This window comes from Homalodisca vitripennis, chromosome 3, assembly GCF_021130785.1.
Source record: "Homalodisca vitripennis isolate AUS2020 chromosome 3, UT_GWSS_2.1, whole genome shotgun sequence".
NCBI lineage: Eukaryota > Metazoa > Arthropoda > Insecta > Hemiptera > Cicadellidae > Homalodisca > Homalodisca vitripennis.
The window spans coordinates 56,411,129-56,434,987 of record NC_060209.1 but is presented as its reverse complement, the minus strand read 5'-3'; the positions used below and the strand labels follow the sequence as shown (position 1 = coordinate 56,434,987).

Below are 23,859 nucleotides of genomic sequence, written 5' to 3'. Positions count from 1 at the left end.
ACAGAATCTTTTCCGAGTTCTACGTAACACCCGAAAGTCTACAATATCCTTAGAGCGTGTTTGCCTCAAACCATAATGTATACGTAATTATATCATGGAAAACTTCAACCCCGCACGTGGTATTCTGTCCCAAGATAACAAACTTACCAGACGGACCAAACGGTTGAGAGAAGGCGTGATAATCCAGGAGGATGAGCTGCAATATTAATACATCGCAGTATCACGCACATGCTTCTAACACAAGTTTTGAGTTCACGAGATTTATTATTTGACCTTTCACTATTTGCTTCCTATGTCTCGATGCCATAGGTTTCGCTATGGTTTCGTCCTTGCTAATTTGGACGCACTTCTGAACATGCAGCACCGTGTTATCGTTGGAGAAGGCTTCAATGCTAAACACCTCTCTTGAAATAGCAGATGGACAAATTCCAGATGTTCGATCCTTAGCGATTATTTAGTTAACGGCGAGATATAGCCGTTGCGCCCACTGAACAAACATATTTTTCAGGCAGACGTTATGCGGAAGTCGTGTCTTAAATGAGTTTTTGTTAAAATATTTACAGTTCCGGTTCATATATCGCACCTATTGTGTTGGTCATGGACACTTTAGCTACAAGAAAGTCACCTACAAGTACATCCATTAAAACTGATACACCATTGTTTTAGTCAAGTTGAAACGAGGGTATAACTCTCACAACACCAGCACATTCACTCAAATAATCTTGATTTTCAACGACCGAAAACCCACACAAATTTAGTGGACGCCTTAACAGTGGCGCCATTGCCTGCTCCCTAGAGGACTGCAATATCACCACTGCCAGTTCTTCTACTCCGTCAAATCGTAAGAAAGTACGTCTTCGACGCATTTGGCTACAAACTATAACTGCCAAGAGAGCCTTTAATAAACTAATCGGACTTGTAAAACGACTGTTAATATGGTTACATGAGTAAAGAATTAAGATTTTTATTGTTGAAGACTGTATAGCATAAAAATGGTCAAAGATCACTAAGCCTAAAATATTTTCCAATCAAAGTTAGATTTAATTACTTCAAAATACTCACAGACCTCGTATAGACAGTTTTCGACTAGAAAGCTCTTAAATGCGGACTTCAATTTATTGCACGGCAATTTCTTGACATTATTTGGTAAAACTTTGTTATTGTTTATATACCTGTTCAAAACTATTTTGTGAACAAAACTAGGGGCAGCTACCTGACATATCCAGATCTCTTGAATGGCAGCGCTAGGCTTATATGGTCGGCATTGCCTTCTCTGTTCGACTTTTAATGAGGTTGAGTTCTTTGCTTACACCATAGAGGGGCAGTTAAAGCCAAACGTGGCAATTTGTAACAAGCTACGACTACGAGACATATCAGGTAACAAGCTTGATGAAGCAGGAAAAAGTTTAAGCAAGTTTATAGCTCATTGTATTCTTAAGGTGTCCTGTGGACAGACGGGTAGATAAATTCTACCAACCACTTAGTGGGCTTTAATGAAGCTAAGCCTAATCCCATGTATGGGCCATCACAAAACTCATTCATGACTGTTTAAATTTGTTTCATGCAAACTTTGATCTGTACAGGTCAGTTCGTTCTCGACATATATCGATCAGACAGAAATATAGACGAGAGACATTATGCGAACGCCTCCCGAGTGTTAGGCTTCGGCTTAGTTTTTTTTATAGAAAAGAGATGCCAGTCTCCTATTAGCCTTATAGTGACCGTACTTATGAGCCACCACCTTTTGGGAGACGAGGATACTTTATAAAACTAAATAAAGAGCAAGATACACACAGGTAAAAAAGGTTATGGTACTTATAAATAATTCTACGACTACATAACTTATACTGCTGCTATCTATAACTCAACTTCCAAGTGCAATATTTCAGACTGATTGGCATTGGCTCTGACAAGTGAAAGGTCCTCTATAGTCAAACATGAGCTATAAATACTGACAGAATATTTACCAGAATAAATTAAAATTTGGTTTTGTATTTTATGATAAAATGTTCGCAGCTAAGACATTATTGTCTTAAATCCCGTACTTATATATGAAGATCGTGCAACCTGAAATATCAAATATGAGAGCGTTATACATTTTACTCAGACCAATACTAAACAAAACTGAGATTTTGAAGTTTACACATTACTGAAAGCCTACAATTAATTATAAAGTATGACATGTAATTAGAATATATAAAATCACAATTTCGTTCGTTAGTGTAAGCCCCTGTTTAGGAACTTTGGGATAAGGCTGCTAGGACATAGATGTAATATAGTTTCTTACATATTTTGCTAGATGGAGTTGTGGAAAATGTGTTAATAAAATTCAGCTATGAATTTATATGTGAAATATATATGATAAAAACTACATTTTCTATGATACAAGCGTAAAAAATGTATTATTATTTAAAAGTAATCAAGAACTATTATGTAACTAATTATGTCGAATCAATTTAACAAGAAGTGTGACAAAACGGTGCAACACTTGCTAGCATGTGTACTTTAATGCAACTTTCAGAATGTTATAACTCGTAAACTATGTTACAAAAATGAGACTAATTAAAATGCCATATTTCAACATTTAGCTGACTAATGAATATTCGAAAAGCCGATCTAGTAGGCCTTCCGGCACTTTTCGGAAAAAAACCCGCGAGCCGATGTCATCTACCCTCGGCACTTTTCTTAAATATCTGCAGGCCGATCTCATCGCCTCTTGGCACTCAAAGGGTTAATAGGATTTTAAAATGGTGTACTTTGTAGCATAGGTTGCTATTTAAAATATTTGACTTTTCGTATCTTCTAATCTATTAATGTTTTATGATTTTTTTAAATTAGAGAAAAGAAGTAAAAAATTATGCCACTCCATATTTCCTGATAGGGTATGTAATAAACATCATACAAAAATGTATGTGCCTAGGAAGTCGTAAGGGGGCTGAAAGCAGAATTTACTGTTAAAACCTAAATTAGACATTTTGTTACACCCTGTGCATATGAATGGTCATAATATTGAGTTTTGGGGCCAAAATGCTCAGGGTAAGCAGAAATTTAAAATAAGGTGTCACATGACCATGTTCCCATTTGAAAATCTTTAAAAAACACCCCTACTCTCTAAAAAGTTCCTAATCATTTTACTGAATTCTTTGTTTGACTGCTATAGATACTGCACAAGTGGTCTGAAACATCCTGTATAGAGGGGTAAAAATTATATATAGAGATTAAAGTATGTAAAGAATTGTAGGAAAAGGTGATGGATGTAGTAATTATGAAGAAATCAAGAGATTAGCATAGCAAAGGAAGGATTGGAGAGATGCATCAAATTAGTCAAATTACATAAGAAAACATTTTAATCAGTCACGTTTCACACTATTCTAATGACAAAAATTCCACAATAAGTTCTTAAACATCAATGTTCATATTTTGTTGGTAATTTAATTTTTCTAAGTAAAGTCTACATGGTTTATACAGATTAATCTAATCTTCAGTTTGAGGCTAGCACAACATTGTAAAAACTTTTCCTAAAGCTAAAAATAGTATGATTTATATGATGCTGTTAATAAATTTATATGATTCTGTTAATAAATTGATATGGAATGTTATTGGCTGACTCTTATCTAATACAGTATACTATGAGACACCTGGAAAGCTGTAAACAAAAATTAATTCTTACAATTACAGCGATTAGAAACTTACCTGAGCTTACATTTCTTCCTTTACAATTGTGCCCAAGATGAAAATACCACAATCATGTACATTTGTCACAAAAATATAGATGTTGCACAATAGTAAAGAATTTTCAGTTTAATTTGAACCTTTCTTTGTTTGAATTTTGTTTTTGACGATGGAAGGATTGTGAAGGAAACAGGATTCATCTGGAAATTTGCCATCATTCAGTGATACAAAACACTTACTAATTGTGGTGTTACTAATTTTAACCTACTACAGAGGAATTTGGCAAATGCTTCTTAATTTAAAAAGAGGCCCAACTCTTAGTTTGTTTCTTCATGAAATTTCGCGACTTTCCCAGGTATCCTTAACTGGCAGACACTCAGCATTTTTAAAAGCTTTTCCTTTATCTGCAATTTCTGACCACACAAATGATAAATCCAAAGAAGAAGCTCCAAAGATTGTTTTAAATTAATTTCAGGTCTATATTTTACTATGCTAGTATGCCCAGAAAGTGGCTTGACTCCATAAGTTAGATACCCAGTGCATTGTGTACAAGAGTACAGACCAAGATATATCAGGAATGGGTCAGCATTCAATTACACTAGTTCCCTTAAGTACCCAGTCCAACCTATTTAATCTCCTCAGGGCCTGATATTAACACATTTATAACAATGTAGGCCATGCAGTCTTCATAATAGCCCATGTCCAACATTAGTTAATTCTATCATGGGCTTCCAGTGACCCATGAACAATTTTGATATTTTTACACAGTCTTTTAAATGTCGGGATCTCTGTAAACATGTTTAAAGAACACAGTCCTGTAAAACAATTTTAAACATTCCTGATTTTTTTATCTGGGAAAAATCATAACAAATTATAAGATATTGTATGTCATAAGTAACGTGTACAAGATGACTGGAAAGTAATACAGTAGCTGGAAGGTATAAAACAGCCAGAAGTGATGCTTCTGGATTACTTTTTACCTTACTTTCCCTTGTTATGTTGTCCCCCTTTCATTGAATTCTGCAGTATTTTAGAAAATTTCTATCATTTATCATTTAAATAGTGAAGTGAATTAAGTAGATAATTAATGAGGTATTGTTACTCTAATAAAAGTAGATCTCAGGTTTGGGCTAAGTAATTATTTTATAACTTAAAAGTGGAAATTAAATAAAGAAACAATGGTAATTACATACAGTTCTTTGGTCTAGTAGTGGTTAATTCATATTCTTGAGGAGCAATCCTATAGTAACTTTGCCTAATATGATATGATATAATCATTTCACACTTTAACTTATTTAAAAATTTTAAAGTGCCATGTTTTTTTAAGAACACCTAGACAAAATTTAAAATGAGACGATAAAATATTTGTTCTCTACATATCAAATGTCTTGGATTGAACATCCTTCTGAGAAATTTACACAGGCTTAATAAGGTTAATAGGCTGATAGATTCCTGGAGAAGTTATATCCTGTCTCAATTTGTGAAGTGTGAAAACATGAGAATGAAGCAAAGATCTTGGAAATATTATTTCTAAACAAATTTTGTTGTAATTTTAAAATAAGAAGCTTTTATAATTGCGAGAAATAAAATTAAAAACATAAAAGCAGGACTCTAAATCAATTCTTTGTTTGAAGTTTATTTTTGACAATGGAAGGATTGTGAAGGAAAGAGGATTTTTCTGGACATTTGCCATTGTTCACTGGTGGGTGTTACTGATTTTTTGTTTCACTGAACGATGGCAAATGTCTGGAAAAATCCTGTTTCCTTCACTCTAAATCAGTCTAATTTCACAAGAATTAATGGGCAGTTTATTCTGAATAGCTTTAACATATTAAAATGTCTGACCATCAGAGGGTATAGATCTGCATCATGTTTAATGTTTATAATGGAGGGTACAGTGAGCTATCTAAAAATGGGTTGCAGTCTTCTCTAAACAATGGCCACATGAAGATGAGGTTCTTTTTATTTTGTCAAGGCATTCCAACAAGGACTTTTATCTACTTAATTTGAAAACTTGTCTTGCCCTTGCTTAAAAAAAGTACCATCTGAGATTTTAATGAAAATACACTTGTTTGCTTTCACATCTATGGTCTTTATTGAAATATGGTATGAAGAAAAGGCCTACCAATTATTATTTATAGCCTAGTACCTTGTCCTAATCATATTGCGTACTAAGTTTGGGTTTTTGGAGATTTTCCTGGATCTTTTCTTTTTGTGATAAGAGAAATTATCTATCTGCTGTCAGAATAAAATCATTCTTCTGAGCAATTAACTTACTTCAGGATCTACATGTAATTTATCACATGTACACACATTTTGCTGTGTACTGCGAATGGAACTTATACACTGGTATATATTGTGGGATATATATATAGTTAGGTGTATAAGATATTGTAATTACATAAATATGATACAATTAATGAAATAATAAGACAGCATTTTATATGACATGGAGTTGAAAAAATGCCACAAAGTTATTTTAGAGGACCGTTTTACTATTCAGTACTATTTACAAAATTGTATACAAATTGTGCTGATCAACAATTATAAATACAATTGATCAGTAAATACATACAAAATATACACTGTTATATACAATTTCAGATAAATAAATAATTAAATATAAGAAGTCGATGATTATGATTAAAGAAAACAATAAAACGTATTTCACGTATATATTCACATATCAGTATTTCTTTGGCGTCTTTTTGTTAGTTTGGTAAAGGGTTATTCTATCAAACTATTATTGATATTTTAATACAATTAAAATTACCTCACTTGAACTGGATAACAATGCCCTCCCTCTAAATAACAATTTGGAAATCAACAATTGAGTTGTACTTGAATTTTGTTTACTATGACTTTTTTCAATGAATGAATGCCAAGGGCACATTTAGACCAGTTTTACATGTAACAAGAGTTTTGGCAAGGCAGGGACAGTTGTGCAAAACACCTGAGCATTCAACATTAATATCTTGAGATAAAATCTTAAATAATACACAAATACTCATTTTCTCAATAATTGTAAATCTATCTGAACATTCTGAAGTAACGTTTAGGAGATATGATACTTACTATTATTATTTAAATATCTGATTTCAGATATTTTTCACTCTTTAACATAATTATGTGTTTATAATAATTTCTTATTCCTAACAAAGTCATGGATGATATAACTAATTTCAATAATGTTTCAAAACACGTTTGCTTGTATAAACTCCAGTAAATGGCACCGAATCCGATTCTGGTGAAATATGGATGAACCGGATTGTAGTAACTATAAATATTATTGCATGTAATAAATATACAATTAGTGTACTCCATATAGAAAGTACTAGATTCAATATCACTCTACTTGTAATGTATAGTAACGCATTAAAACTAAAAAAAGTACCTTGCTTGAAAAATCCCACAATCTTAATTGTATACAATATTAAAGGCGAGCAAACATCACAACTAACTATACAACTATATTTAGAGCCAAGGTTAAGCAACAAATGTAGCATCACTAAAACTTATTACATTTTTTAAAATGAATTAATAATTCTTTCTCAATACACTTGAAAGCTTTGAACGAACTAATGCACTTACAACATAATTATAATGTTTATAAAAATTCGTTAGTAAAAATTCCAAATAGTTTGGTTCAAAATATTATGTAATACATATTTCATGTACATGAATGTGGAAGAAATAAATAATTAATGAATGAATGAAGTACATGAAACTTTGCTTTATTCGTGGTTATGTTAGGACTATGGAGTTCTCTCTTCTCATTAACCTCAGTAAAATTTATCATATTAAAAAAAAAACAATAGAAATTAATTGATAGAACCTGATAATTGTACAAAATAACATAAATATAAATAGCTCATTGACAACACAACTTAAAATAATAATATTTAACGTAAGGTCAGTATGTATTGTAGTGGAAAAAAGCATAGTTGTAAATTAAAGAAATTTTACAACATAATGAATTTAAAATGAGTAATCATAAATTCATAAACCTTCTATTTAAATCATTCACATATTTGCCCTGAATTATGCTACCCACACCACATCACACCTATCGCTCACACAACATTTCCTCAACCCCTGTCCTGAAACGAGAATGCATTACAAAATTGCTGATGTCATCAGGAAGAGCATTCTATAGTCTATATAGTAACAGTGAACGATTTATTAAGAAGCTGGAATAATGGGTAGAAGAGATGCTGCCTACAATAAATTAGACCATTCACTGATTCTGGAAATGAAACGAAATCTTTTGGACAGACAAGTAGAATTTAGTAGTGCATATAGAATGTAAAAGAACAAGATGTAATAGTGCCAGAGTTCTTATAATTTCGTTATGGATAGTTGTTGAAATAAAGGAGTTTCATGATCACAATGTCTTAAATTTAAAATAAATTTTATGCAATATTTTTGAGCTCTTTGTAGTCTATTCAAAAGCTCAACACTCATATCACTGTACACAACGTCGCAGTAATTAAAATGCGGCATAATAAGGGTCTTTACCAGCATAATTTTTACGTTCAAGGGTAAAAATAAAGTAAAAGGTTTGAGACTATGAATACCAGCAAAGACTCTTTTATTACATGTTGCAACATTCTGATCAGCCCAACCCACGTGTTTTGTCATAAATAGTCCAAGATTCTTAAATTTATCACAATATTCAAGTTCTTTATTGTTGAGTTCAAGTTTTGATGCAGTAATCATGTAGATTTAACTAAGGATTCTGGAGTAGCCGATAAGTATGGTCTGAGTTCTGCTTTGATTAAGTTTGAGTCCATGTCTGAAATTCATTACCTAATTGCATCAATGCCGCTATTCATTAAAGTTACAGCAACGTTTATGTTGTTTGGTGAAAAGTATGTGTAAAATTTGTAAGTAATCAGCATATAAGTGAAGTTAAGAATGACTTATTACTGTTGTCATATCATTTATATAAAGTGAGAACAGTAATGGACAAAGCAAAGAGTCCAGGTGGAGACAGTTCTCCATGATGAGTACCCATCTCTCGTTCTCATGCACTGTTGGCATTCAGAAAGGTAAGATTTGATCCTGTTAACAAAAGCAAGAGAAAAATCCACCCATTTGAGTTTGATGAAAGTAAAGTAAGGATGATAAACACAGTCGAATGCCTTACAGAAGTGGAAGAGTCATTATCTGGTAAGTATAAACATAAACAAGAAACGTTTCATACCAAATTTGGTTAGTGGAAGACTGGTAATTAATTTAAAGTTCGCCTTAATTATGTTCTTAGCTATTTATTAAACATATTCAAGAAAATATTCTGGTTTAACTTACTGTAATGTATCACACTGTTCTGTTCCTCAAATTTAATCTACATATTTATGTACAATAGGTTATATTACATTAATGTTAACATGCTATAAATTAAGAGAAATACAAATGGAAAATTAATGTCAATATTATACTATAAATTATGGTATCACATAATTGATAACTGATTGAAAATAAAATTAAAATTAATGATAAAATAGATAAATACACTGTCATACCGAAACTATTCTATCATAATACTTTCTTATAAAATGTGTACTGATGTTTTATTTAATAACAGTTTTACAATCTGACGATAGTCAACATTAGAAATAACGAAAATATTTTCAAAATTTGTCATATTTGGTAAAGTAATTGTTTGTATATTTTCTAAATGCTGTGATAGGGCTTTAATCGTGTTGAACCGATAGTGGCTTCTTGAAAGATCTCTGCCAGTTCCCTGAAACAAGTAATAAAAAATAATCAAGTAAACTATTATCACTGCCTGGTCTGACAAATTCTTGTCTGTGTGCATGTATTTGTCTGCCCATTATATATTGAACGGCTTGACATACAATGGAGAGATTTTGCACTAATGTTGGTCTGTTGAATATTAAGGCACAGTTGAGAATTTTTATTGTACTCCTTAGATTGGAAGTAGATTACAAGGACTGGACGATAAATGCTTTTTGACTGAAATGGGTTTTTCCAGACCTAAGTATGTGTATATTTTCTTGATAAGGGAAAGAATGCAAATTCAACTATGGCACCTTATATACACCTTAGACAGGGGTCTCCAAACTATGGTCCGTGGATTAGATCCAGGCCTGTGGTTGGTCAGAAAAATTGAATCGATGATAGAGTTCAGTAATGTGAATAAGAGATTCACGTCAGCTACGTTAACTTAACAACTGTTAGAGATCATCTTTTAAATAATAATGTTGATAATATTTCTTAAGTTTATTATTATATTAACGTATATTTTATTAAAATTTTACTTATGACTAACTGTTAAAAACTTGCAAATATAAGTCTTGTATGACACAGTTCTTCATGCTGTTTTAACAAGCTATTGGTTTACAAATATTTAGGCTCACTGCTACAGAAAATAGAAAGAAAGTAGTGTCCTAATTAAATACTAAATTCTGATTTCAAAAATTAGATCTTGGAAGAATACAACAAAGAGTCATACAAGAATGCAGATTTTCTTTGATTTTTACTGGTAGGTTATCAAATGTATTATGTGGCCTAGGTTTAATAATTAATGTGTCGATTAATAAAAACTAAACAAATTATTGATACACATCCACGTATTTAGAATTTTTTGTTGCAGATCTTTGAGTGATGGCTTCTAGAGAACAACACACTTTGGAAGAGGAACGTTTTCAGTTTATGGATCAACATATAAGAAAAAAACCTTCTTGACAATGACTTTTGTGACATTCAAGTATATATATATATATATATATATAGAGGAAACCTTTGTGATGAACATGTAAAATCTATTTTGGTGATAAAGGTATCAAAGTTGGAGCCAAAGATGGAATCACATTGCTGGTCAAAAACAACTGCACAAATCTCAGACCATAGACCGGAAAGATAAGGGATGGCTCAATAGAAAAACGTGGCTATTTGTCAACATCTGTGAAGAATCTTAATTTTAGTAAATAAATTTAGTAAATAAATAAATGTGTTTTGTATGGAAATGTTTCTTAATAAATCTACTGCATTAGCATAGTTATTGTAGAACTTTCAATTCTTGGTAGTTAGAGCATGTATCTAACCAATAAAATACATGTGTACTTTTACTTGGCCCACCTGCGTCTTAAAATCTTTCATTTTGGCTCTTGAACAAAAAAGTTTAGAGACCCCTGCTTTAGACTAAGGGCTAGAAGTACATGATTTTTACCAATGTTGGTTTCTCAGAAATATGAGTATTTAAATTTTCTTGATCCGAGAAACAAGGCAAACACAACTATGGTGTTGGAAGTGGTGTATTTATTCGAACCATGCTCTTCCAAACGCAGAACTTGAAATAAGCCCCAGTTGCAAGTTTGTTAACTCTTAAAGCTCGTTACGGGAAGAATGAACATACTCCTAGTAGAATTAAGTGTTAAGAGGAAATGTTTTCCTCCTAAAAACCAGTGTATAAAAAATAATATTTTTGGGTTGGACACTGAAGAGAGGATAAAGAAATATTAATTTAAGTAGAAAGGAGTTACTGATTCGATGGTCATAAATTTAATTTAGTCCAACCGTGCCAGTATCTAATAAATAATAAAGTATGATTATGTAAAGAAATATATTTGAGCTTTTAAAAGTAATAATTAATTAGAATAAAAAGATTAATATACCTAATACTCTGTCATAAAAGTTACAATTGAATACTAATTATTGGCTCTGATGTCATTGCCATACGCTTAAAAATGAAAATTCTAAATAAAAAGATTTTCACAAACTATTGAAATAGTAAATTTTAAAAAGTTCTTTGAGTAAGCTAATATAATGAAACATGAGGAACTGAATAGTATTAATTTAATTACTTTTGAATAAAATATTTCAAATACTTGAACTAATTTAAATCTTAAAAAGTTAACTTAATGTTAATTATTTTTGGAGGGAGTTGAACAAATTTGAATATTATTTGTAAAGTAGTACAAATTCAATACAGATTTAACAGAATATGATTGAGCAGACATTTGTGGTTCTAAAAAATGACTTTAATCAAATCTTGCTTTGAGCCAATCTCACTTGATAGTGTGTACAGGTGTGTGATGGACCCGCCGCCACAGGAAGACGCAGATGACGAGTGGCCACGTGCGGAAGGGACCCAGTAAGGTCGCTAGGAAGCCATACGAGAGCCAGAAGAAGTAGAGAAAGAGTAGCTGCAGCAGGAAGATGACATAGAGGACTATGTCTGCCCACCAGTATTTGAACAGGGCCCAGAGCCTGCAGTCAGGCATTGAGAGCGGAGGAGGAAACAACCTATCAACAAATTTGCCTCAATAACACAAACCATCATGCACCAGAACTTGAAAAAAATACTTTGAGGGGCTTGCACCTAGTGACATTTGAGATCTATCGTGGAAATTTATTTACGGTTCAACAACAAAATCAAACCTTGATCAAAGATTAAAATATTAACCCAGCCAGGTAAAACGTTAAAAATTCTTACTGTTTATAGTCATTAGTCATTCTTTATTTGCACATTACATATTATACGGGTACAAGGTACACAATACAGATGCGTAATCAAAGACAAAATAAAAACTAGCCTAACTAAAGCTAAAATATATTTTGTAAATCAATTTGCACTTATAATAGCAGCCTATAATATAATACACTAATAGATAATATAATAAAGAAGAAAAATTAAAATATTAAAACTTATTAAAGTGGGAGGGTGCAGCAAATTAGTTCCAGCTATCAAGCAGGTACTCATCCAAGGAGTAATGTGGTTCCTTCACCAACTTATCCTTTACAGCATTTGTTTTTTATTAAGACAAGCGACATGAGAAGGTATTTTGTTAAAAATGTTTAAAGCAATATATGATGGGCTTTTTCAAATAAGGACAGATTATGGTGGGGATACTGAAACTTTGTATTGTTCTTTGAATTAAAGTGGTGTGTGGAGGTAAAATCATTGTACAAGGTAGGTCTATCACACATTAACTTTATGATTTCATATATATATATTTCTTGTTGGTGTCAGTACCTCAAACTGTCTAAATAAAGGTCGTTAACTTGTTTGTTTATTTTTCTGAGTAATTGTTTTGATTTTTTATCACCTTGTCGGGAGCATGAAGAATAAACATAAAACATTGGTACTTTGGGATTATACCGACCACACCAGTATGAAGAACACAAAAATATAAATTTATAGAAATAGACATGATAGAACGAAAAAACAACTCTTTAATTACAAAATTACAAACTTACAAGCATTTCCAGGTATTGTGATCGGTATTTTTTTGTCGCTGTTATCTTATCTTTCTCGAGAATCCCGATTACGGCAGGCCACGCGGCATCACATGATTTGCACTGTACATAATTGCCTTTCCATTACAATTCAATTTATATTTCTGATCAGCCCCTCTAGAATTTGATATTTTACTGATAGGTACTATCTCGAGGGATGTTTTTCTTTCCTTGACATCAGCGCGGGCTTCGGCAGCACCAACGGTGAAGAAGAACAAAATAATTATTCAAAGCAGAGAATAAATTTCAACAGAATAACAGATATCGAAATTACCTGCAATATTGTTGAAATGAGTAAACCAATATGATTGATTAGACTTTGATTGAAACAGATTAAAGATAGTGTTTTGAATTATAAGAAATTAAAGACCTAGTGATTCACATAATTAATACAGTGATTTAAGTGTTTTGAAAATTAAAATATTTAGTATACAAAATGTACATGAAAGTTTTCAGCTGAATCTTTATTTACAATTAAACTTGCAACTTTACTATTATCAAAGTGAAATGTAAATCTGTTTGCATGTAATACAAAATATTAACATTTGGTATTCAATGACACAGGGATATTATCATCCAATATTAATTGAAACTTTTTATCTAACCAAATTAATCTATACAACTCTTAACAACTTGAACCTATTGTATGGGCACTATCAACAATGAGCAGAAAATAATTTGAACCTCTATATTTTGACTATACCAACATGAGGCTTCCACATCTACAAAAAATCATTTCAACACAATCCACATCTTAACATGTTGATGATATTAATTCGGAGCAAGAATTCAATCAAAATATTCAAACATTTGCCCTCGTTATATATGTTTTAAAAGGTATAACACAATGTTTCGAGGATTGGAATCTATCCTCTTCGTCAAGTGGGGGAGGTATCAATATATACAAAAATAAAGAAATAAAGCTGCTTGGAGTCCAGTCCAGGACTTGTCACTGCACAGGATGCTTTTGGGTGTGTTTTAAACCTTTTCTTTCCTTCCTATTCTTCTTTCTGTTCTTTATTTTTGTATGAATCCTTCCCTACCTGATAAAGAGGTTAGATTCCAATCCTCGAAATGTTGTGTTATATGTTTTGTAACATATAACAAGGGCAAATATCCAAAATCCCGTTCTATGAGAAGTAACTCATTTTTTTGCCATGTCAGGGGGAGGCCCCGCAAGGAGTCAGAAATCTGAACCCTTTAAGGAGTAATGACGTTCTGGAACGTCACTACATCATTTGTTCATAGGAGTAAGGATGTGAAACATAATACACTCCCAAAATAGTAAGAAAAATTTTGTTTTATTTTTTAATAAAAATCAGATATTATTACTATAAAAAGCTAACATTTACTTTTGTTGAGAAAATACAAAGGCTAAAATTTGTTTTTTGTGTGAAAGTGCTCGAAACATGGATATATACACAGTGGCACACCACACTCTTTACATTCAAACGTTGTATCCTTCCTCTTCTTTTCTCTGCTTGAGGAATGAGAACAGACGTAGCATCTCTTTTGTGTCTTCCGTGTCTGACCTTCTGGCGTTGGCAGTGGGCGGGGGAAGTGTCTGCCAGTCAGGCGGAGCGGATGTTGGTCTCTGGTAGCGGCTGGCGGCGGCACGACCCTCGGCGCCGCGGCTACCAGCCTTCCTTCTCTTGGAGTGTGATGTGTTTCCAATATTTGTCGGATGAGGTTTAGTCTAAAGTCACAAAACCCACTTTTCTTGTTTTGTTTGATGACAAACATGTTGTATGTATTCAAAACAACAATATCAATCAAGTGGAAAAATAATTTACGGTACCACTTCTTTGATTTCCTTGCACTGTAATTGAAAGATATCATCATGTCAGAGCGGTCGACTGCTCCCATATCCCTATTATATTCTATGACAGAGCTTGGTTTGTTTACAGTCTTTCCAAGCTTAGTCACAGGAATCATTTCATGCTTGTGGATTGTTGTTAGCATTGTTACATTACGGCGGTCACACCATTTTACACAAAGCATGTGTTTTTGGCTCCTAATTTCACAATCTCCCTTATTCATTTTTTTGGGTAAGCAAGGGAGACCTTTCCGGTTTTGTCTTACAGTTCCACAAGCCGCTGTTTCATTTTCAAGAAGCCAGTTGAACAAGCCGGGACTGCTGTACCAGTTATCAACGTACAACACATGGTTACGTCCTAAGTAGGGTTGCATTAGTGTTCTGATAACCTTTGCTGACACTCCGACGTCTTCGTTTTCATTCAACAAGTCAGTGGTCTTGCCAGTATAAACAATAAAGTCAAGGACGATGCCTGAACTGCTGTCACACAATACATAAAGTTTTATTCCGAACCGCTTGCGTTTAGACGGAATGTACTGTTTGAAACCCAGGCGACCCTTCCATAGCATGAGGCTCTCATCGATGACCAGGTTCTTATTAGGAGAGTAGGCTACAAAAAATTTTCTCTGTAGAGTTTCGATAACCGTTCTGATTTTGTATAATTTATCTCCCCCCGCCTCTAGTGAATTGTCGTCAAGATGTAATACTCGAAGCAACAATAGGAATCTATCCTGACTGAACACCTGAGGGAATATGGGAGTGTTGAGGAGTGGATCTGTACTCCAGTAGAGTTTTAGTGAATTTTTCTTGCAATGGGGCATTAGAAGCAAAATCGCAAAAAAACAATACATCTCATCAGGGTTTGTTTCTGTCCAGCGTCTGAGTTTGGAGAATTCTTTTATTCCTGCCTCATTTTTCATTTGCTGCTGGGCATACTTATTAGTCTCAGAAGCAATGTGCGAAACTAAATCGTAATCGAACAGTTTATGAAATAAATCTATTTCCTTTTCAATATTATCCTCAGTCAACTTGTAGGCCAGAATTAGAATCATCAAATATAAAGTCTTTTGGTTCAAAACAGTCAACATGTTTCCATTTGCAAATTGGACAAATATCAGACTCACTTACTGGTAATGCAGGTTCTTGTATCTCCATGTCAAGTTCATTGTCGAAGTAAGAAGCAGCGAGGATATCTTCTGCGGTTTCATCTTGTTCATCCCCACTATCACCAAACACATTCTCATCGTCGGAGCCTAAAACGTCATTGTTATTGTCTGAGATTTGATCTCCTTCACTCCACTCGTATATCTCCCTTCTTATGTCGTCACTACGTAAGTTACGTTCTGGATCCATTTCACAACACAAAAGGAAACTGACTTGAGAACAATAAACTACACTATTTCATCATTGTAGAAGAAACTGCACAAAGTGAATGTTTACAGCGTAGCAACAGAATGCGACTGTAGAAGTTGTTAGCGCCAATTGCTGTTGAAAGGAGAAATCGCAGGAATCCGTGTGCGGAGAAAACCTTTACAGCCGCCCTGTAGTTGAAAGCAGCTGACAGTATTTACGCGGGAAACTGCGCTCAGTTATTTAAGGTTAGGAACAGTGGGCGGATTTCTTCCGTAGAGGAAAAACATAAGCGCTAGTACTTGTAATACAAGTCATAATTCATTGACGTTCTAGAACGTCCTTACTATTTTCACATGATTTTTAATATGACGTTCTGGAACGTCAATACTATTTTGTAACAAACACCTATACTCGTTAAAGGGTTAAATGAGAGCATAGGTTAAGTAGTAAATCAAATTAAAGGTCTTTATTAGTAGAATACAATGCTATAAATACAACCTCAAAAGGTTCACTCTTTAAAAAATTACACTGGCTTAAGGTTAGAAACATTTCCAATGTAGGTCCTGTTCCAGATGGTTTAGACAATAGACAATAGACAATAGACAAACTTCTTTATTTACATATTCATTAAGAACAGTTATAGAGTCACATAATATTATTACATAAATATGGATGATGAATGTTTATACATTTGTGTTTCAGTGAAAAAAAAAAAAAATAGTCAAGGTACATTTTGAAATCTCCATGTTTCATTGCAGGCGTTGAGGAACTCGTCCAGTGAATAAAATGGTTGATTTACTAGGATGTCATGCAGTTTTCCTTGTAGGGCACTCCTCTTCAATCTTCTCATTGTTTCTGGGAGAGCGTTCCACAACTTCCGGCCGATATAAGATGGTTTTTCTCCATAAATTGCTGTGCGATGTGGAGGCAGAACGTAGTTGGCTGCATGGCGAGTGTTGTATGAATGGATATCTTTCCCTGTTTGAAGACCCAGGCTGTGCACATGTAGAATTACTTCTTGGATGTATAGAGCAGTGACGGTCATTATGCCGAGGGTTTGGAAGGCTTGTCTGCAGCTTTGTTGATGTTCAAGGTCAGCGAGGATTCTAATGGCTTTTTTCTGCAGGACAAGCACCTTGTTGAGGTTTCCGACAGAGGATCCGCCCCATACAGCAATCCCATACCTCATATGGGTTTCTACTAATGAATAGTAGGCTGTTTTGGCATTTTCTAGGTTTCCAATCCATTTTATGCGCCGAACAGCATAAATACCTATGCTGATTTTTTTGCAAAGGCCATCCACATGCTCTGTCCAGCCGAGATTTCCATCCAGAATGATTCCAAGGAATTTAACATGGTTTTCAATTTCTACGTCAGGTATTTTTGGAATGTAGTCTTTTCTTTTACTAAAGTTAATCTGTATGGTTTTTGATGGATTTACAGCCAGGTCATTTTCCCTGCAGTATGTCAGTGCTTTGCAGAGGGAGTTGCAGGCGGTTGTATGTACTCCTTCTGCAGTGTCATCCTTTATTAAGAGTGTTGTGTCATCAGCATACATTACACAGTTGGTATTGTGATCTTGGATGTATGCTGGGAAGTCATTGACAAATAAGACAAAGATGACTGGGCCCAGGACTGATCCTTGTGGCACTCCACGTGTGACTGGTTGTGGGTTTGACTGGTAGGTGTTTTTATGGCCAAGTGTAATGTTCTGTATTTCAACTACCTGTGTTCGCCCTGACAGATAGCTCATAAACCAGTTGTTTGCTATGCCAGTAATGCCAAGAGATTTAAGTTTTTCTGATATGAGGTCATGTCCTAAACAGTCAAAAGCTTTGCTATAGTCAAGGAGGAGAGCAGAGATGTACTTTCCTTTGTCTATTTGGTCAATTATGTATTCTACTAAGCTGATGATAGCTGATGCTGTTGATTTACCTTTAAGAAATCCATGTTGGCAGTTAGTAACTATGTTATGCTGCTCTAGGTAGGTCATAAGTCTATTGAGTACTACTTTTTCTATTATTTTTGAAAATGTTGAAAGAAGTGAAATAGGACGGTAATTTTGAACTTCAGTGGTTGGTCCTTTTTTATGTTTTGGATACACTTTAGATTGTTTTAATGCAGTAGGAAATTGGCCAAGTCTAAAAGATTTGTTTATTATGCTGACTAGAGGTGGTATAAGCTCATCAGCACAATACTTTACAATTTTAGCTGAATATTCATCCATTCCACTGGATGGTTTTGATTTAAGGGAATAGATGGCAGCTCTTACTTCTCTGAAATTTGTGGGGCCTAAGTTAAAAACAGTTTGGCAGTTGTCTACTATAGACTGGTCATTTTCATTTTTATCCTGATTTCCAACTGTTTTCTGGTTGCTAAGTTTCAGTGTCGTTTCAGCAACTTGAGAGAAGAAAATGTTAAAATGTTCTGCAACTTCAGATGGGTTATTCACGACTTTGTCATTTATTATAATACTGGATTGAGATGGGATTTTGTGTGGTCCTTTTCTTTCATGGTTAATGACTGTCCATATGGCCTTGGTTTTGTTTGCAGCTGACTCAATGAAGTGTGAGTTTGCATTTTGTCGTAGGGTTCTAAGTTTGTTGTCATAATTTTTTTTCCTTTCCACCATAACTGCTTTATCTTGGATATTTCCTGTCATTTCATATTTGTAAAGTGCCTTTAAGAAAATATCCTTGAGGTATTTTGTCTCATTGTCATAGCACAAAGTTTTTTGGTTTGTTTTCTTGTTGCTTTTCTTCTTGGGGCAAGCAATGTCAAGGGATAATTTCAAGACTTCCAGAAAAATGTCGTAAGCTGAGTCAGCATCAGGGGCAAGATTGATAGTATCCCATTTTTTGTTCATCAGAAGAGATTTCAAGTTATCTAGGTTGGTTGGACTGAATTGTCTTTTGAAGGAAGTTTGCGGCAGAGTGTTTATTTCATAGCCGTTTATCTGACATATCTGAGCAGTATGATCAGAAAGTCCTGTTTGTAGAATGACTGTGTCAATGTTATACTCAGGTATGTTGGTGCATATACAGTCAATTGAGGTGGCTGTGTCATGAGTAATGCGGGTGGCAAGTAAGGGCAATCTTTTGATGTTGTGTGTGTGCAGTTCAGTTTCTAAGATTGTGTTGTCTATGGTTTTTTTCATCCTGTCTATGTTAATATCTCCGATCAGCACTAGGTGTTTATTGTGTGCTTGTGTGTAGTCTAGGATGTTTGACAGAACATTTATACTAGCCCTTGTATTTTCTCTGGGTGACCGGTATACTCCCAGGATGTGTATGTTTCTGTCAATTGATTCTACCGACACCATAGCCGCTTCACAGCAGAACTCTTGACATAGGTGGGATATAGCGGTTTCTTTGGTGCTGTCTGCTAGAGTGTCCTCTGCATAAATAGCTACACCTCCCAGCTTATGGTCTTCTCTGCTAAAGTTTGCTATTAAAGAGTATCCTTCGAGTTTAGTACTCTCTAATTCTTTGCTTTTGAGGCCATGTTCGGTAAGCACCAAGATATTGGGATTTTTATTGCTTAGAAGGTGGTTTAGCCTATCAATCTTTTTATCAAGTCCACGAATGTTTTGATGCATTATAATTAGATTTTTTCTGGGGCTTTTTTGAGGTTTGAGTTTATGAAGTATCTGGTTTTGAATTTGGTCTGCTTCTGGTAGGTGTGGACTAAAAAATGTTCATGTGGTTCTGGCTGAGATTCCGGTACAGTTATGGGAGTTGAAGTTTGAGTGGCTTCACTTTGTGAAATTCTATTAGTGTTTGTAGGTAGTTGGGATTGCTGGATGTTGGATTTTTCAGCAGCTTTTGCCACTTGAAGGGAGACACTAAACTGATTAGTCTTTTTAGTCCGTTTTTTGCTCATTCCTGTTGTTACTGAAAGGTTTTGTTTTGTCCGTGGTGTAGTCAATGTATGCTTCAGTTTTTTACTGCAGGTTTGACTGACTCCTGGCATTGTAGTTAGGCTTGCATCTGTCATGGTTAAGGCAATAGTGGGCTCTGCCTTTGTTGTCCTTGCAGGTATAAACAGTTTTTGGTTGCAGGTTTGACTGACTCCTGAGGTTGGGGATGGATTTTTTTCTGTTGGTGATGTAGTCAGGGTATTGTTCAGTTTTTTTCTGCAGGTTTGGCTGACTCATGGCGTTGTCGTTAGGCTTGCATCTGTCATGGGTAAGGCAATAGTGGGCTTTGCCTTTGTTGTCCTTGCAGGTATAAACAGTTTTTGGTTGCAGGTTTGACTGACTCCTGAGGTTGGGGATGGATTTTTTTCTGTTGGTGATGTAGTCAGGGTATTGTTCAGTTTTTTTCTGCAGGTTTGGCTGACTCCTGGCGTTGTAGTTAGGCTTGCATCTGTCATGGGTAAGGCAATAGTGGGCTTTGCCTTTGTTGTCCTTGCAGGTATAAACAGTTTTTGGTTGCAGGTTTGACTGACTCCTGAGGTTGGGGATGGATTTTTTTCTGTTGGTGATGTAGTCAGGGTATTGTTTAGTTTTTTTCTGCAGGTTTGGCTGACTCCTGGCGTTGTAGTTGGGCTGACATGTGTTATAGGTAAGTCAATAGAGGAAGCTGCATTTGTTGTCTTTGTAGATAAAGTAAGTAATTTGCTACAGGTTTGACTGACTCCTGCGAGAGTGTCATTTATTTTTTGGAAAAATGCACTTGAAGCCATGGTCTTAATAGATAGCTCCATTTGGTCAAGCTTTGAGTTCATTTTTGATATTTCCAATAGTACAGCGGTTTGATTAGTCTCATATATTTGGGCATCCCCCATAGGAGAAGTCTGTGAATATGAGCTCTTGCATACTACAGCTGTTATTTCTGTGTTTTGAATTTTTTCTTGCAGTATGGAGTTGCTTTTTTCTAGTTCTACTATTTGTTTTGCATAGTTATCAATCATTTGACCCAGTTTAAGGTCGTTATCCTCAGATGAATTCTGGATTTCTAAGCGCAGTTTAATATTCTGTGCTCAAGTTGTGAAAGTTAAATTTAGTAAATGAATACTGGACTTAATAAAATAGTTTTTTTAATCCATTAGAGGATGTTCTACAAGGAGTTCAGCAAAAAAATTTAATGTAAACATAGCTCATTTAAAAAAAGGGTAATGTAAGATGTACTTCAAGTAAAGTCCAAAGCCTAATCTAAAAATAAGAACTTTCTATTATAATAATCAACACCAGGTTTTCCCTTTTATCATTCATCTCTGATAAACAATCCCTTTATAATGGTGTACATCTTGAGCTATACATATATGGCAAGGTTATAATGTATAGCTCTTTGAATAAGGGATAGCATGATGCTATATCAGGAGAACCTTTGATAATTCTTAATGCTTTTTTTTCCTTAGATATACTTTCGTTGCATTACTAAAATTTTTCTAAAAGAAAATTCCATATTTTAACATATGAGGGTCGGAAAAAAAGCATATATGCTTTTATAAGCATATCCGTGCTGATTCTGAATTTTAATTGTCTAAGTAAATATGTAACTCTCATCAATTTTTTACAGATTACCTGAACCTGTACATCCCAGTTAACTTACCATCCAAGTGTATACCTGAAAGTGTTACAGGATTAATATTTAAATTATCATAAATATTAATATCCAAGGAGAAAAATCTTTGTCAGAAGACCAAATTTCCTGCCAACTTGAAGAAACATCCTTTGTGTCCTGTTTCTGAGAAAAAGTGACTGCTGCTTATAGGGTTATGTTTTAATTTAATTCTGGAAGTTCTCAAACACAAAATTATCTAAACTTAAATTTTATAACAAACTTTAGTTACCTTTGTTCAAGCTTCTGTGCCAGGGCCAAAGTGAGGGGAATTTGAAATATTATCATCTGAAAACAAACGGAATTAATAAAAATATGTAATAATATATTAGAGTTTTTAAATTCACAAACTGCAAAGTCTCCAGTATTGGATTTGGTTGAGTGTTAAGTTATTGGGTTATATTGTTTTGATCAGTTTAATCTTTTAGGTATGTAGGCTATTCCTGCAACTGAGAATTGAGAAGCGCTAATGGTTTAGATATATTCCTTGTATATTTCCGCTGAAGCTGAAGGTCACATTGTAGTGACTGATGCCTGACACCTTTGTATATTGGCTAACGGGCATGGCCTTCCCCTTCCCTTTGCTTAGAGGAGGGGAAGTGGAGAATAAACTTTCTCACCATGTACTTTCCGGTTACTCTTTCTACTATTGCATTTAGAGAGATACGTGATATCAGTGCAATAAGTAAATGACTAAATCAGATGCTATGCTAATTACCACGAGATAAAGAACTTCTAAACTTTGAAAACTTTAAAAAAAATCCCTCTAGAACTATTTCTTAAATTTTTTATAATGTAAATTTCTACAACTGTACCACAATATTTGTAATATTATATGATATGGAGTATTAAGTTTATAATTTCAACACAATGACATAAGTATATAATACCTAAATCATAAATTTATTTATATAGAACCTTTTAATTAGTTAGTGCATGAAGGTATCTGGTCCAAGCAGTCCAGCTGGGGCACATCACTTAAGAAGTTGTGACAATCGTGGCTTAGTGTAAATCCTATGTAATTTCCCTAGCATATTAGATCCATTAAAAATAAATCTATACAGGTATTTTTCAGTATATGTACTTTAGCTGCCATTTTGTTTAGGGATTTTGGAAAATATTAATAATTTTGTTTTAGGTTTATCTAATTAGCTGCCGACAAAATTTAGAACTTTGTACACTAAAACTCATAGAAAGGCTAGAGCATTCTACAAGAAGAATATTGAAAACTTTTATTATCAGTGTTTTCAGATTGTATCAACATATTATATTTAACAAATAATATTATCACAGTACAACACGAATAATTAATATTTTATATATTCATATAAGGGGTATTGAAAAGTAAACTTCTCTTGCATGTGTATACAAGCTTATATGAAGTGTAATATCCCTCCAAATGGTTCATCAGGAACAAATGGTAAGTTCCTTAATACAGTTTTCACTGAAAATCAGTTTGAAATTTTATAAATAAAGCACTTTGAAAAGTAAACAAAAATAATTTTAAAAATCCGAAATGGCAAAAACATGATATTAGCTCTTTTGACATCTATAAGCAATGCACCTGCTTCAACAGATAAACAGATATTATAAAAAGTAAGCCATTTACCTAAACTGAACACAAGAACCTCCACAATATGATAATATTACGCATTCAGTTCAGGTTGTTTGCAAACCAGTAAAATAATTGAACCCTCTAAATCTAATAGATCTTCAATTTGGAAAAATTGTAATGTGTTCCACTCTTTGGATATATTTTATTTGAATACACATTGTTCCTTAATACAAAAGATAAATGATTACACTTACCTGGAACAATCCATATGCATAAGTAAATGAACCAGGAAGGTATGCACCATTGACAAATGTTCCCCATGCGAATATCACACCGATAACATCATCGATTATTTCACCAATGGTCCAGGGTCCTGTAGAAATATACATTTTGCGTTGAGGCAGTAACATATGTAACTAATACTAATCATATAACAGATCAAAATTCTAGAGGCACTGATCACCAACGCCTCAGAGATATGATAAATATTATAAATTTGCATAATCGTAACTTTCTAGATAAAGTTTGAGTTTCGGGAGTAGATAGTGGGAGAAATAATTAAATACAATATGCTAAAAATATAGATACTATAAATAAATGTCCTAAAATACTTAGTTATCTGTCCATTTGTTTGT

At 33.9% G+C, this 23,859-nt stretch overlaps 1 protein-coding gene across 1 annotated transcript in view; it reads right to left on the bottom strand.

Annotated features, from left to right (window-relative positions):
* Nucleotides 1-6,146: 6,146 nt before the first annotated feature.
* The window catches only part of LOC124358205 (transmembrane protein 62-like), a 39,418-nt gene continuing 21,705 nt past the window's right edge, over nt 6,147-23,859 (bottom strand). Inside the window, exons 8-11 of the mRNA XM_046810497.1 lie at nt 23,479-23,597; nt 21,902-21,957; nt 11,710-11,943; nt 6,147-9,418 (exon numbers count right to left, since the gene is read on the bottom strand). Of these exons, the coding sequence (XP_046666453.1) occupies nt 9,349-9,418; nt 11,710-11,943; nt 21,902-21,957; nt 23,479-23,597 (479 nt within the window). The 3' untranslated portion in view covers nt 6,147-9,348. The remainder of the gene's footprint in view (nt 9,419-11,709; nt 11,944-21,901; nt 21,958-23,478; nt 23,598-23,859) is intronic.